At 50.3% G+C, this 10,296-nt stretch overlaps 3 protein-coding genes across 3 annotated transcripts; 2 read left to right on the top strand and 1 right to left on the bottom strand.

The window, feature by feature from the left end:
- Positions 1-689: 689 nt before the first annotated feature.
- On the top strand, positions 690-6,044 carry POX_d05015 (DNA polymerase delta catalytic subunit; the record flags this gene model as incomplete). The annotated part of the gene is made up of 8 exons (XM_050113869.1): positions 690-1,082; positions 1,140-3,322; positions 3,379-4,113; positions 4,843-4,867; positions 5,023-5,187; positions 5,252-5,258; positions 5,373-5,925; positions 6,011-6,044. 8 exons carry the CDS (start codon positions 690-692, stop codon positions 6,042-6,044), a joined length of 4,095 nt encoding a protein of 1,364 aa, XP_049968820.1.
- A 1,081-nt stretch (positions 6,045-7,125) lies between these two features.
- On the top strand, positions 7,126-8,108 carry POX_d05017 (uncharacterized protein; the record flags this gene model as incomplete). Its single annotated transcript, XM_050113870.1, has 4 exons — positions 7,126-7,296; positions 7,368-7,586; positions 7,645-7,908; positions 7,986-8,108. The coding sequence occupies 4 exons, from the start codon at positions 7,126-7,128 to the stop codon at positions 8,106-8,108; spliced, it is 777 nt and encodes a 258-aa protein (XP_049968821.1).
- Positions 8,109-9,169: 1,061 nt separating this feature from the next.
- Positions 9,170-9,763, bottom strand: POX_d05018 (uncharacterized protein; the record flags this gene model as incomplete). Its single annotated transcript, XM_050113871.1, has 1 exon — positions 9,170-9,763. One exon carries the CDS (start codon positions 9,761-9,763, stop codon positions 9,170-9,172), a length of 594 nt encoding a protein of 197 aa, XP_049968822.1.
- Between the last annotated feature and the right edge of the window lie 533 nt (positions 9,764-10,296).

Consider the following 10,296-nt stretch of genomic DNA (forward strand, 5'->3'; position numbering starts at 1 on the left):
GACTCAAAACTCCTTCCACGGGATTCCAATTGTATCCCATGGGGCGCGTCATGCGGGCGGTGTAGAGTCCACACGGTTCCGAGGGCAACAATACTACGTATATGAGATCCACCACTTCACACGATGTTCATACTAGTAATCTGGTGACCTAGAGTGACCTGAGTCGGCAAATGAGGAGAAGCGCTCTGGAGAGTGACTTGGGACCAGGCAGCAATTCAAGACATGACGAGATGGATGATGACTCAAGCCTCTCTTGTTCACTTCTGCCGACGGGAAGTCTTCAAGAGCCCGCAACAAATGACGTGTTCGCACAAAGACAATAACATGACAGGTATTTCCTCAAAGCAAATTTACAAACCGATCGCTCTGGATGAGTATGTATCTGTCAGTAGACGACACTAAAAAAACCCCATCACGGAGCACAAGAAACACTACCTCCTAACAAGAGTCAACCATCTAGGCAAAAGGCACTAGGCCAGATCTGGTAACCAGGTGCTACACGCAAATCTTATCTAATCTACATGTGACTTTCCACGCGTAAAGAGAGTCACGTCGAGCGCGCGACCGAGACACGACAGCTCCAGCACTTTCCGAAGTGGTGACTATCTCATCCGCTCACTTAGAAGTCGAATTTTGCCTGTCTTTGAAACTCAAAGCTATAACTTGCCTCTTTGAATGTGAGAAGCACCATGCCTGAAGCCGTACCGCCCCACAAGCGGGCGCTGACCGATACCACGAGCAATCCGCGCAATAATGCTGTCTTTTCCGAGGCGATGAAGAAGCGCAAATTGGATCAACACCCGTCCTCCCAGTTCAAATCCCCAGCAACTAGTATCCAAAGGAAAGGATTTGGCTTGAGTCAACCACAGAAGAGTCAATTCGAGGAGGAGGTTCTCGAGAAGTTCACACAAGATATTGGAGATCTGAAGGGAAACAATGCAGAGAAAGATCAGCAATGGGAAAGACCACCGTTGGTCGACTTCAACCCAGCACGGGACAACATATGCTTTCAACAGATTGATGCCGAGGAGGGCAGATTCGGAGCCGACAAAATGGCCGTTCGACTTTTCGGCGTCACCGAGGTGAGTTGTTTCGCTGGTCTAGTAGATCTAGGACGATTGTTGACCATTATCAATTAGACTGGGCACTCGGCCATGTTGCATGTCACTGGCTTTCAGCATTATCTTTATATTGCCGCCCCAGTTGGATTCACAAAGGAGGATTGCGATCCGTATCGAGCGTTCCTGGAAACGAAACTTGCACAAATGGCCCCAGTCATTCAATCTGTAGAGGTCACCCTCAGAGAGAATCTTTACGGCTTTCAAGGCAATCAGAAAAGCTGGTACCTGAAGATTACCGTGACGGATCCCAAATTCATCGCACGATTACGCAGTGCGCTTGAAACTGGCAGTGGAACGATGAATTACAAAGGCCTTTGGAGTAATTCGGACTCGGGTATCCTGACCTTCGATAGCATTCAGTATCTTCTGCGGTTCATGATTGACACTGGATTGCACGGCATGTCATGGGTGGAAGCTCCAGCTGGGAAATATCGACTTTTGCCCGATCACGAAAGGCAATCCAACTGCCAGATAGAAGCGGTCATGGATTATCGCGACATGATCGCTCATGCTCCGAACGGCGAGTGGGCTAAAATGGCCCCGCTCCGGATCCTCTCTTTCGATATCGAGTGCGCTGGTCGCCAAGGCATTTTCCCCGAGCCCAATGTTGACCCGGTCATTCAAATTGCCAATGTGGTCACCCGGTACGGAGAGTCGAAGCCTTTCATTCGGAATGTCTTTTGCCTCGACACTTGCAGTCTCATCGTTAACACCCAGATTTTGGAGTTTGAGAAGGAGGAACGAATGTTGATGGCGTGGCGAGAGTTTGTGGAAAAGGTTGACCCGGATGTCATCATCGGATACAATATCGCCAACTTCGATTTTCCTTATTTATTGGACCGTGCAAAACATCTCAAGTGCGGGCAATTCCCATATTGGACGCGAGTGAGGAACTGCAAGACCGAAGCCAAAGAAGCTAGTTTCTCAAGCAAACAAATGGGCAATCGGGAGACCAAGGCGACCAATACCAACGGCAGAATTCAGCTTGATCTTCTTCAATTGGTTCAGCGAGATCACCAGCTGCGAAGCTACACCCTCAATTCTGTCTCTTACGAGTTTCTTGGGGAGCAGAAGGAAGATGTCCATCACACGATGATCACGGAGCTCTTCAACGGCACACCTGATTCTCGACGTCGATTGGCGGTGTATTGCTTGAAAGACGCTTACTTGCCACAACGGCTAATGGACAAGCTGATGTGTTTGGTCAATTACACGGAAATGGCTAGGGTCACGGGTGTGCCATTCAACTACCTGCTTTCGCGTGGTCAGCAAGTCAAATTCATCAGTCAATTGTTCCGCAAAGCTCTTGAGCAACAGCTTGTCATTCCAAACTCGAAGTCGCAAGATGAGCAAGACTATGAGGGTGCTACTGTCATTGAGCCCAAGCGTGGCTACTACGGTGTTCCTATCGCTACCCTTGATTTCGCGTCTCTGTATCCGTCCATTATTCAAGCGCACAACCTGTGCTATACCACACTACTCAACAAGTCCAGTGTCGAGAAACTGGGGTTGAAAAAGGACGAAGATTACATCGTGACGCCGAACGGGGACCTTTTCTGTACCGCCAAGGTGCGTAAAGGTCTCCTGTCGCAAATTCTTGAGGAGTTGTTGGGAGCACGAAAGCGGGCTAAAAAAGAGTTGGCTAGCGAGACCGATCCTTTCAAGAAAGCCGTCCTGAACGGTCGTCAGCTTGCGTTGAAGATCAGCGCGAACAGTGTTTACGGTCTGACGGGTGCTACTGTGGGCAAGCTGCCCTGTCTTCCAATCGCTAGTAGTACGACCAGCTACGGTCGTCAAATGATCGAAAAAACCAAGGCGGAAGTGGAGGCGCGCTACACCATTGCCAACGGGTACTCCCACGATGCGCAGGTCATCTACGGTGATACTGATTCGGTCATGGTCAAGTTCGGCGTCACCGAGTTGGAAGAGGCGATGAAACTCGGCGAAGAAGCTGCAGACTACGTCTCCTCCAAGTTCATCAAGCCCATCAAGCTTGAGTTTGAGAAGGTCTATTTCCCCTACCTGCTCATCAACAAGAAACGATACGCAGGTCTATATTGGACCAACACCAAGAAACACGACAAGATGGACACCAAGGGTATTGAAACAGTGCGACGTGACAATTGCTTGCTGGTCCAGAATGTCATTGAAACCGTGCTGAATAAGATTTTGATTGAGCGTGATCTCGACGGTGCGCAAGAGTACGTCACCCTATTTAACCCTTGAAATCCCATGAAAATGCTGACCCAAGCCGTAGTTACGTGAAAGCCACGATCTCGGATCTGTTACAGAACAAAGTGGACATGTCGAAGCTAGTGATCACCAAGGCTTTGTCACAGAAGGAGTATGCGGCCAAGCAAGCTCACGTCGAGCTTGCTAAGCGCATGGCAAAACGAGATGCAGGATCCGCTCCCGCCCTTGGAGACCGTGTCGCCTACGTGATGATCAAGGGGGCTGCCAATTCAAAAGGCTACGAGCGGGCCGAGGACCCCATCTTCGTCTTGGAGAACAACATCCCCATTGACACCAAATACTACCTCGACAATCAGCTGGCGAATCCTCTTGGTCGGATTTTCGAGCCCATCTTGGGTGAAAAGAAAGCCAATCAGTTGTTGACCGGCGAACATACTCGCTCTATCTCGGTCGCTGCTCCTAGCTTGGGTGGGCTGATGAAGTTCACCAAGCGTACCCAGACCTGCATGGGCTGCAAAAAGCCCCTATCTGGGAAAGAGGAGATGGCGGGGGCTGTTTGTGCCAACTGTCGTCCACGGATTGGCGAGCTGTACACCAAGGCTCTCACAAAGGTCTCCGACTTGGAAGTCCGCTTTGGCCGGCTTTGGACCCAGTGCCAGCGTTGCCAAGGCAGTCTTCATTGCGAAGTCATCTGCTCTTCGCGGGATTGTCCGATCTTCTACATGCGGATGAAAGCGAAGAAGGACGTAGAAGACTCTCAAAAAGAACTGTCTCGATTTGACTTTGATGCCGGAGCATGGTAAATCCATGCGTTGCATGCTGTTATTGTTTCGCGATGGCCTGCTTGCTGACGGCATGGCATAACTGGGATTGCATGGAATCGGACTGCGCGGAGTATGGAGTCTTTAAGGCGTTCACCATTCATTGACCACTTGCTATGAGGTCTATCGGATTTCTTCTATAATTTGACGATAAAAATTAATACCCGCATCTTCAAGCCTGCCATGTACTCCGTTTTACTCGTATAGGACGTATTAGGTTTCATCTCGACCACCTTGGCATGTAATCTGAGTCCAAGTTTAAAACTCTTCTCAATCAAGCAGTGGCAAGGTTGAGGAGACCATTCTGGACGCATCCTCCTCTAGACAGGTGCCTGCACTGAGCTTGTAGGCAGTAGAGTGACCGAAGACCTGGCAGCAGACGGTATGTTTACCTGGCCTTGTGGCTAGTTCTCCGTATGGCTGGAGTACTATGATCGTACCTGTACCTGGCACATGCAGGAGATGGTGTACCAACCCTGTCCAATTGACCATCACGGGGACTTGGCCCGCGGAACAGATCCACTGTTCTCCGCAGATCACTGCAAGCTTTCTTTTTGCTCCCCCACAACTTTTTCCCCAAACAACCCTTGACACAACATTTACCCTCGATTGTCACCCACAAGATCGAGAAGATTGTTGACTGACACACGAGCGATGCATAAACACGTACCGCCTCGAAAAGAAGCTGCTGCTGACTTTCAGCCCAGCTCCGCGCCGGTTCCGTGGGAAGAGGTATGTCGTCATCTCATTTTGCGCCTTCCGCTTCGCGAAGACAAAGGAAGAGGGGAATTAGAAAGACAAGGGAGCCCACTTCCATGATCCCAATTGGTCTTCTCTTTTGCATCTGTATTCGGTCATTCAGCTCATCTTGTGGCCCTTTGTTGTAGATTTTTGCTCGACACGAGGCTGTCCTCGCTTCACATCTCGAAATCCTTGGGGCAGTCGAGAGTCAAATCGCGTCCACCGGAGGAGAAGCCTTCCGCGCTGTCTCCAGCATGGTGACCAAAACCATACAAGCGATGAATCAGTCCAAAATTGCACGAAAGCAAATGGTGAGTGGTTTGAACCACCTCTTCGCTCCGAAATTCATTTAGCTGACGGATAAATTGGCCTTAGCTCTTGCGTACGTGTTGTCCCTGTGTTTTCTTTCTATTTTTTCATCTCTCTTATCTCATGCCGACGCCCATTAGCCTCTAAATAAGCACGGGGTGCATTGACATGACTGACCAACTCCCAGGAAAGGCGGCATCTCAAGACGTCCCAAGCACTTCTGCCTCTTCTTCATCGACCAAAAATACGGATAGCCAGCCCACCAGCACAGAAACCAGCAGTTTCAAGAAAAGATCAAGCGCCGAAATGGCCGATTCACCTTTGCCTTTTCAGCCTTTGACTCCCGAAGATGAAGGTCGGGCTGTCAAACGTCGGCGGGACACGGCTCAGGAAAATCATCCGCCCACCGTGAGCTACGTCCCGCCCCAGTCGTGGGAAACAGAGGATATCTCCGAAGAAGTCCAGCGGCGACTCAGAATCAAAGAGGAAAAACGCAGGAAGAGAGAGAACACCAAGCCAGAGAAACGCAAGCGCGAGAGTCTCCAACCAGATGAGTTACCATCCCGATCTGAAGAGCATCATCGGAAGAAGCGTGCCCGGCGAACCAGCTCCGATCTAAAGCGGGCGGCAGAGTCATTTGCGGACAAGCCGGCCGGGGAAAACAAAGCGATTGAAGCAGATGCGAAGTGGGACCTGATCATTGAATCTAGGTCAAGAGCCAAGGTCTGTCGAAAGTTTCCGTGAGTCATTGTTTCCTCCCCTTTGACACGATTTCTCGGCACAGGTGTCTGTTGATTGACAAAGCTGACCATGTCTTTGTATCAGTAGCTATTCGCTGGAGGCCTCAGACTGGTTGTGAGAAATGCCGGTCATTCTTTGTGCGGGAATAAATGGCTGCACACAACTCCATCGCCTCTATCGGCTTAGTTTCAGAGCAACTGTTTGGATCCAAGATTTCTATTCTTACCATCCATCAATCATTGCGAAAAGATCACTTTTGCCATTCAGGTACATTCTTTACCGAAAGTCTCACAAGAGCACCGCCCTGCCCCCAAAACCTCTCTGTCATTACCTATGCCGTGGTGTATTGGACTCTGCCAGCTTTTCATGGCTTGACTCCTCTGCTACCCGGATACCCAGTCCTTAAGCCTTGCCAAAAGCTCTCTTGTCGGGGTCATCATATGTTATCCTAGCTGCGGCTGCCTGTTTTGGAGGCGAAGAATGGTGAGTCGGCAAAGATCCAGAAAGCCCGGCCTTGCAGTCTGGCATCATCGCTGGACCTCTTTCCAAGTGCCTTTGGAGCGGCGTCAACACTTGAGCAGGCAGGTTATGATTGCACAAAGTTGTCTGAATCTCAACGGGGAAAGACCTTTGTCATTCGTCCCTGCTATTTCAAGCCACGGTTTCTCCTGGTTGATCTGGTACCCGACAGAAACTCAAATCAAAGCAATCGTTGGTGTCCAATCTCTTTCCATCGGCGGACATCCTACATTCCTAAATAGGACAGCCGTGTGATCTCATCAAAGGGCTTAGTACCTACCTCCTAAAGCCCCCGCCGTTCTCCCTCACTCTCTTTCTTCTCTTTTTCATACTACCACCTCAAGTACTTAATTCTTTTCTTCCGGCATCAAAACCAGAATACACCTTCATTTTAATTGAACTCGCTCAGGCCACTTGGTCGAACAGAAGGGGTCGGATTCGCTGTATGTCACCCACTGAGTCCTAAGCAATCTTGTCCTTCTGAGCTGTCTCTTGCGAGTCTGAGTCCTCCCGTGCCAGAAGAATCACCGCGCTTGTCAAGTGAAGAAGTTATTCAAGCCAGTTTCTGAACAGAAGGCAGGACAACTTTTCTCCGGTCGTTCCTTCCGAATCAACATCGATGTCCCTTCGAAATTATTTGCGTATGAATATGAGCAGACGTCGGCAGCAGGTGTTCTCCCATGGTGCACGCCATAGCCGTCCTGCAAACAATCAACACGCCGAGTCTCTGCGATCATCCACCGGCCCAGAACGGTACCCTCATGGAGGAAATGGACGTGGCAATGCTTACACCCGACGTCCAAACAGACGCCATTCTCCCACTCGTTTTTCTCACTCACATTCCGCTAGTAGTGTGAATACTCATGTCAGCCCTTTCCAGACGTCACTGATGGATATGGACTGTAGCTAACACTAGGCCCAGGCCCAGGCAAATCCACAGTACCGTTCAAACGATTATCGACGTCGCAATCGTCGGCAGAATCAAACTCAAAGCCATGATCGGAACTCTGCTCTGTTCCATCTTCAGTCTCAAAATGCATTGCAACACCAGTACCTCAACGTCACTTCCAACAGCCCGTCTCAAAACCTGCGATCCTCAAAGCCGTCTTACCTTCCGCATCAGATCTGTCGCGAGGACCTGGTGGGTGGCATCTGTTTCATCATGTCCAAGAACATCAAGAACTCACCATCTCCCTTAGATACCGAACCGATTTGAGTGCGAAGACCAGATGAGCTTTGTCCCTCCCACTGGCCCCAGGATCTGGAGACAACCAAGTCGTCGGATTCAAGAACCTTTACTTCCCTCACCCTCGCCTCGTCTCCAGTACTTTGGGCAGCCACAGCTGATTGAAAACGAACATGATATTGACATGACTGACGCCACCGAGGAAACTACGGATATCGAGATGACAGATGCTCCTCCCATTTGGTGTGACGGGGCTCAGACTTGGATCAACGAGCCGGTAAGTTGCATCTCTCTTCACGTTTGAAATGCGATTTAACAATTTGGGTTTGAAGCAGTTGGTAATCGTTTGAGTAGACAAAGATCGTCGCTGAGGGTCTCGCGTCTGTGAATGCAGTGCTCACCAGACTTGAGTGGTATGTCCGTACGGGCAACATGCCTGTCGGCATTGTGCCCTCCACCCAGGCAAGCCTTTTTTGACCATTCATTCCAGAGTTCTAGAGAAGCGCTTTCATTGTCACATACACCTTGATCATACGTCGCCGTTGGCAAATCATGCACCGAGCTAGGATTACTCTCCTGAGGGAGGGTGCCCCTCTTTTTTCGTTTTCGTCATCCTGGTTTTGGAAAATTCTGCGTTTCTCGTCCGTGTTCCCATTACTCGTGCGGACAGATTGATTTTTGAACTTTTCAGTTGCCTGTGATTCTTTTGCTTTGCCAAATGGCTTATCCTTTGCTTTTCCCTGAATTCTGTCTCTGCTTGATCGGGTCCTTTCCAGATTTGCTTGTGCTGGACGAGGCACCGATCATGTTTTGGTTGTCTGTGAAACCCGAGTCACTGTCATTAGATCCTGCTACAATAAAACGAGTAAGCTCATCCCACCGTAGACCCTCAATGTTCCTTCATCATGCGATTTAGACCGCTCTCTGCCAGGTGGACTTCTCATTCTCTGCCCCGCTGAGTTGAATCACCAACCCCCGGTGTAGACAAACAAATTGCCCAGTAAACTAAGCGCGACATCCCAATCTGACGGGTCCAGAAGACCTCAAAGTGCTTCGATTCTTGCTGTAAAGGAAGCTCGTGTTGCTTGAGTATTGTACATTAATGAATCAAAGGCTGGCATGAACACATTTCCAGACTTTTTTCTTCGAGAGTGGAGGATGACTGTGATTGTGAAGTTTGAGAGAATATGCAGCGGGACACCGAACACCAATTCCCAATGCCGGCGAAAAAAGAGATATTCATACAGAGGAAGGGTTCTCCAGGATTCGCCATGCCCAAATCGTGCGTGACTCGATGCCGCAGTCAGGCGTCCATATCTGTCCCGTTTCAGATGAGGACGGATGGTTGCATTGACCTGCGCCTGTGAGTTGGGCAGTTGAGCGACACGATGGCGGGCTCGACAGTTAGAGGTCGATATCAAATCGCATGGTTGCAGGCGATCAATTGCAGGGAGACCGATTGAATCGAAAAGAAAGAAAAACCAGGAAGAAGGAAAAAAAGAACCCCCCGTGGTTGAGGTTGAATGTCCATTCCCACCTCATTCATCATCCTCATCATCCTCCACCTTCTTCCCCCAATTCCACACCTCCCAAATATGTTCATAAATCAAATCTCCATACCCTTTTCCCTCCTCCAACGCCTCCTTCTCCTTCCTCAACCGCTTCTCCATCCACCCTTCCTCCTCCCCTCCCAACCACACCCTCGACACCACACCTTGCTCCTGCATCTGCCTCGCCTTCAACTTTTCCACCTCCTCGCTCACAGCCCCCTTCCTCGCCGCCGCCGACAGCTCCGCTTCCCGAATTTGCGCATCCCGCGCGGCGCGTAATCGCGCATGAATCTCCTCCGCCCGATCACTGGGGAGTTCGCGCAAGATGTGAGGACGAGCGATGCGCGACTCGATGCGCTCGACAATACTGCGACCTGTCCGGTCGCGAGTGATGTGGTTTGCGGAGATGGCGAATGCGCTGGCCAGGAGGACGGTGAGATGGTCGAATTTGCGGGGTGGGAGGGCAATGAGTACGGGCGAGGCAATTAGGAAGGTGTACGCGGCGTAATTTTTGAAGCGTTCGTAGTCTGCTTCGCGGGGGTCGTGGAGTGGTGCAGGTTCTTGGGGTGTTGATGTGGACATTTTGAGATGTATGGGGGGGTTTTTTTGTTTTTTGGTACCAGGAAAGGTCTGGGTGACCAAATTGGGTAATTGTTTGCGTAAAAGTGTTCTGTCTTGTTTGGTGTTCGACGCTTCACTCTGGGATTTTGTTCGTCGGGACCGAATCTCTGATGGAGGTGATATGATTGCCCAGATATGCGGCTTTGGTTGCGCATCCACACTTTTCGGGGGGAGAAAATTTACGGGGGAGGGTTCGAGCCAACTGTGCAGATCATGTGACTTTACAGAGAGGGTCGATTCTCCGGAGTGGAGACGCGCTCCCGTCGAGGCTCGGGACACCCAGCGGGAACTATGCGGCGACCCGCCTGTCAGACGAGGATCCCGAATTGATCTGCATCTAGGGAATGTTTAGAGAACTACGCATAGTACAGAGCTACTTCATGGACGTCCACCAATGAACAATGTCAAGAATGTAAGCCTTTGAAGAATTCTAGGTCTGCACTCTTCAAGCTACACGGTTCATCTCGTTTCCGCGGAAAGTGTCTGTCAAGAAC

This window comes from Penicillium oxalicum, chromosome IV (assembly GCF_001723175.1).
Source record: "Penicillium oxalicum strain HP7-1 chromosome IV, whole genome shotgun sequence".
NCBI lineage: Eukaryota > Fungi > Ascomycota > Eurotiomycetes > Eurotiales > Aspergillaceae > Penicillium > Penicillium oxalicum.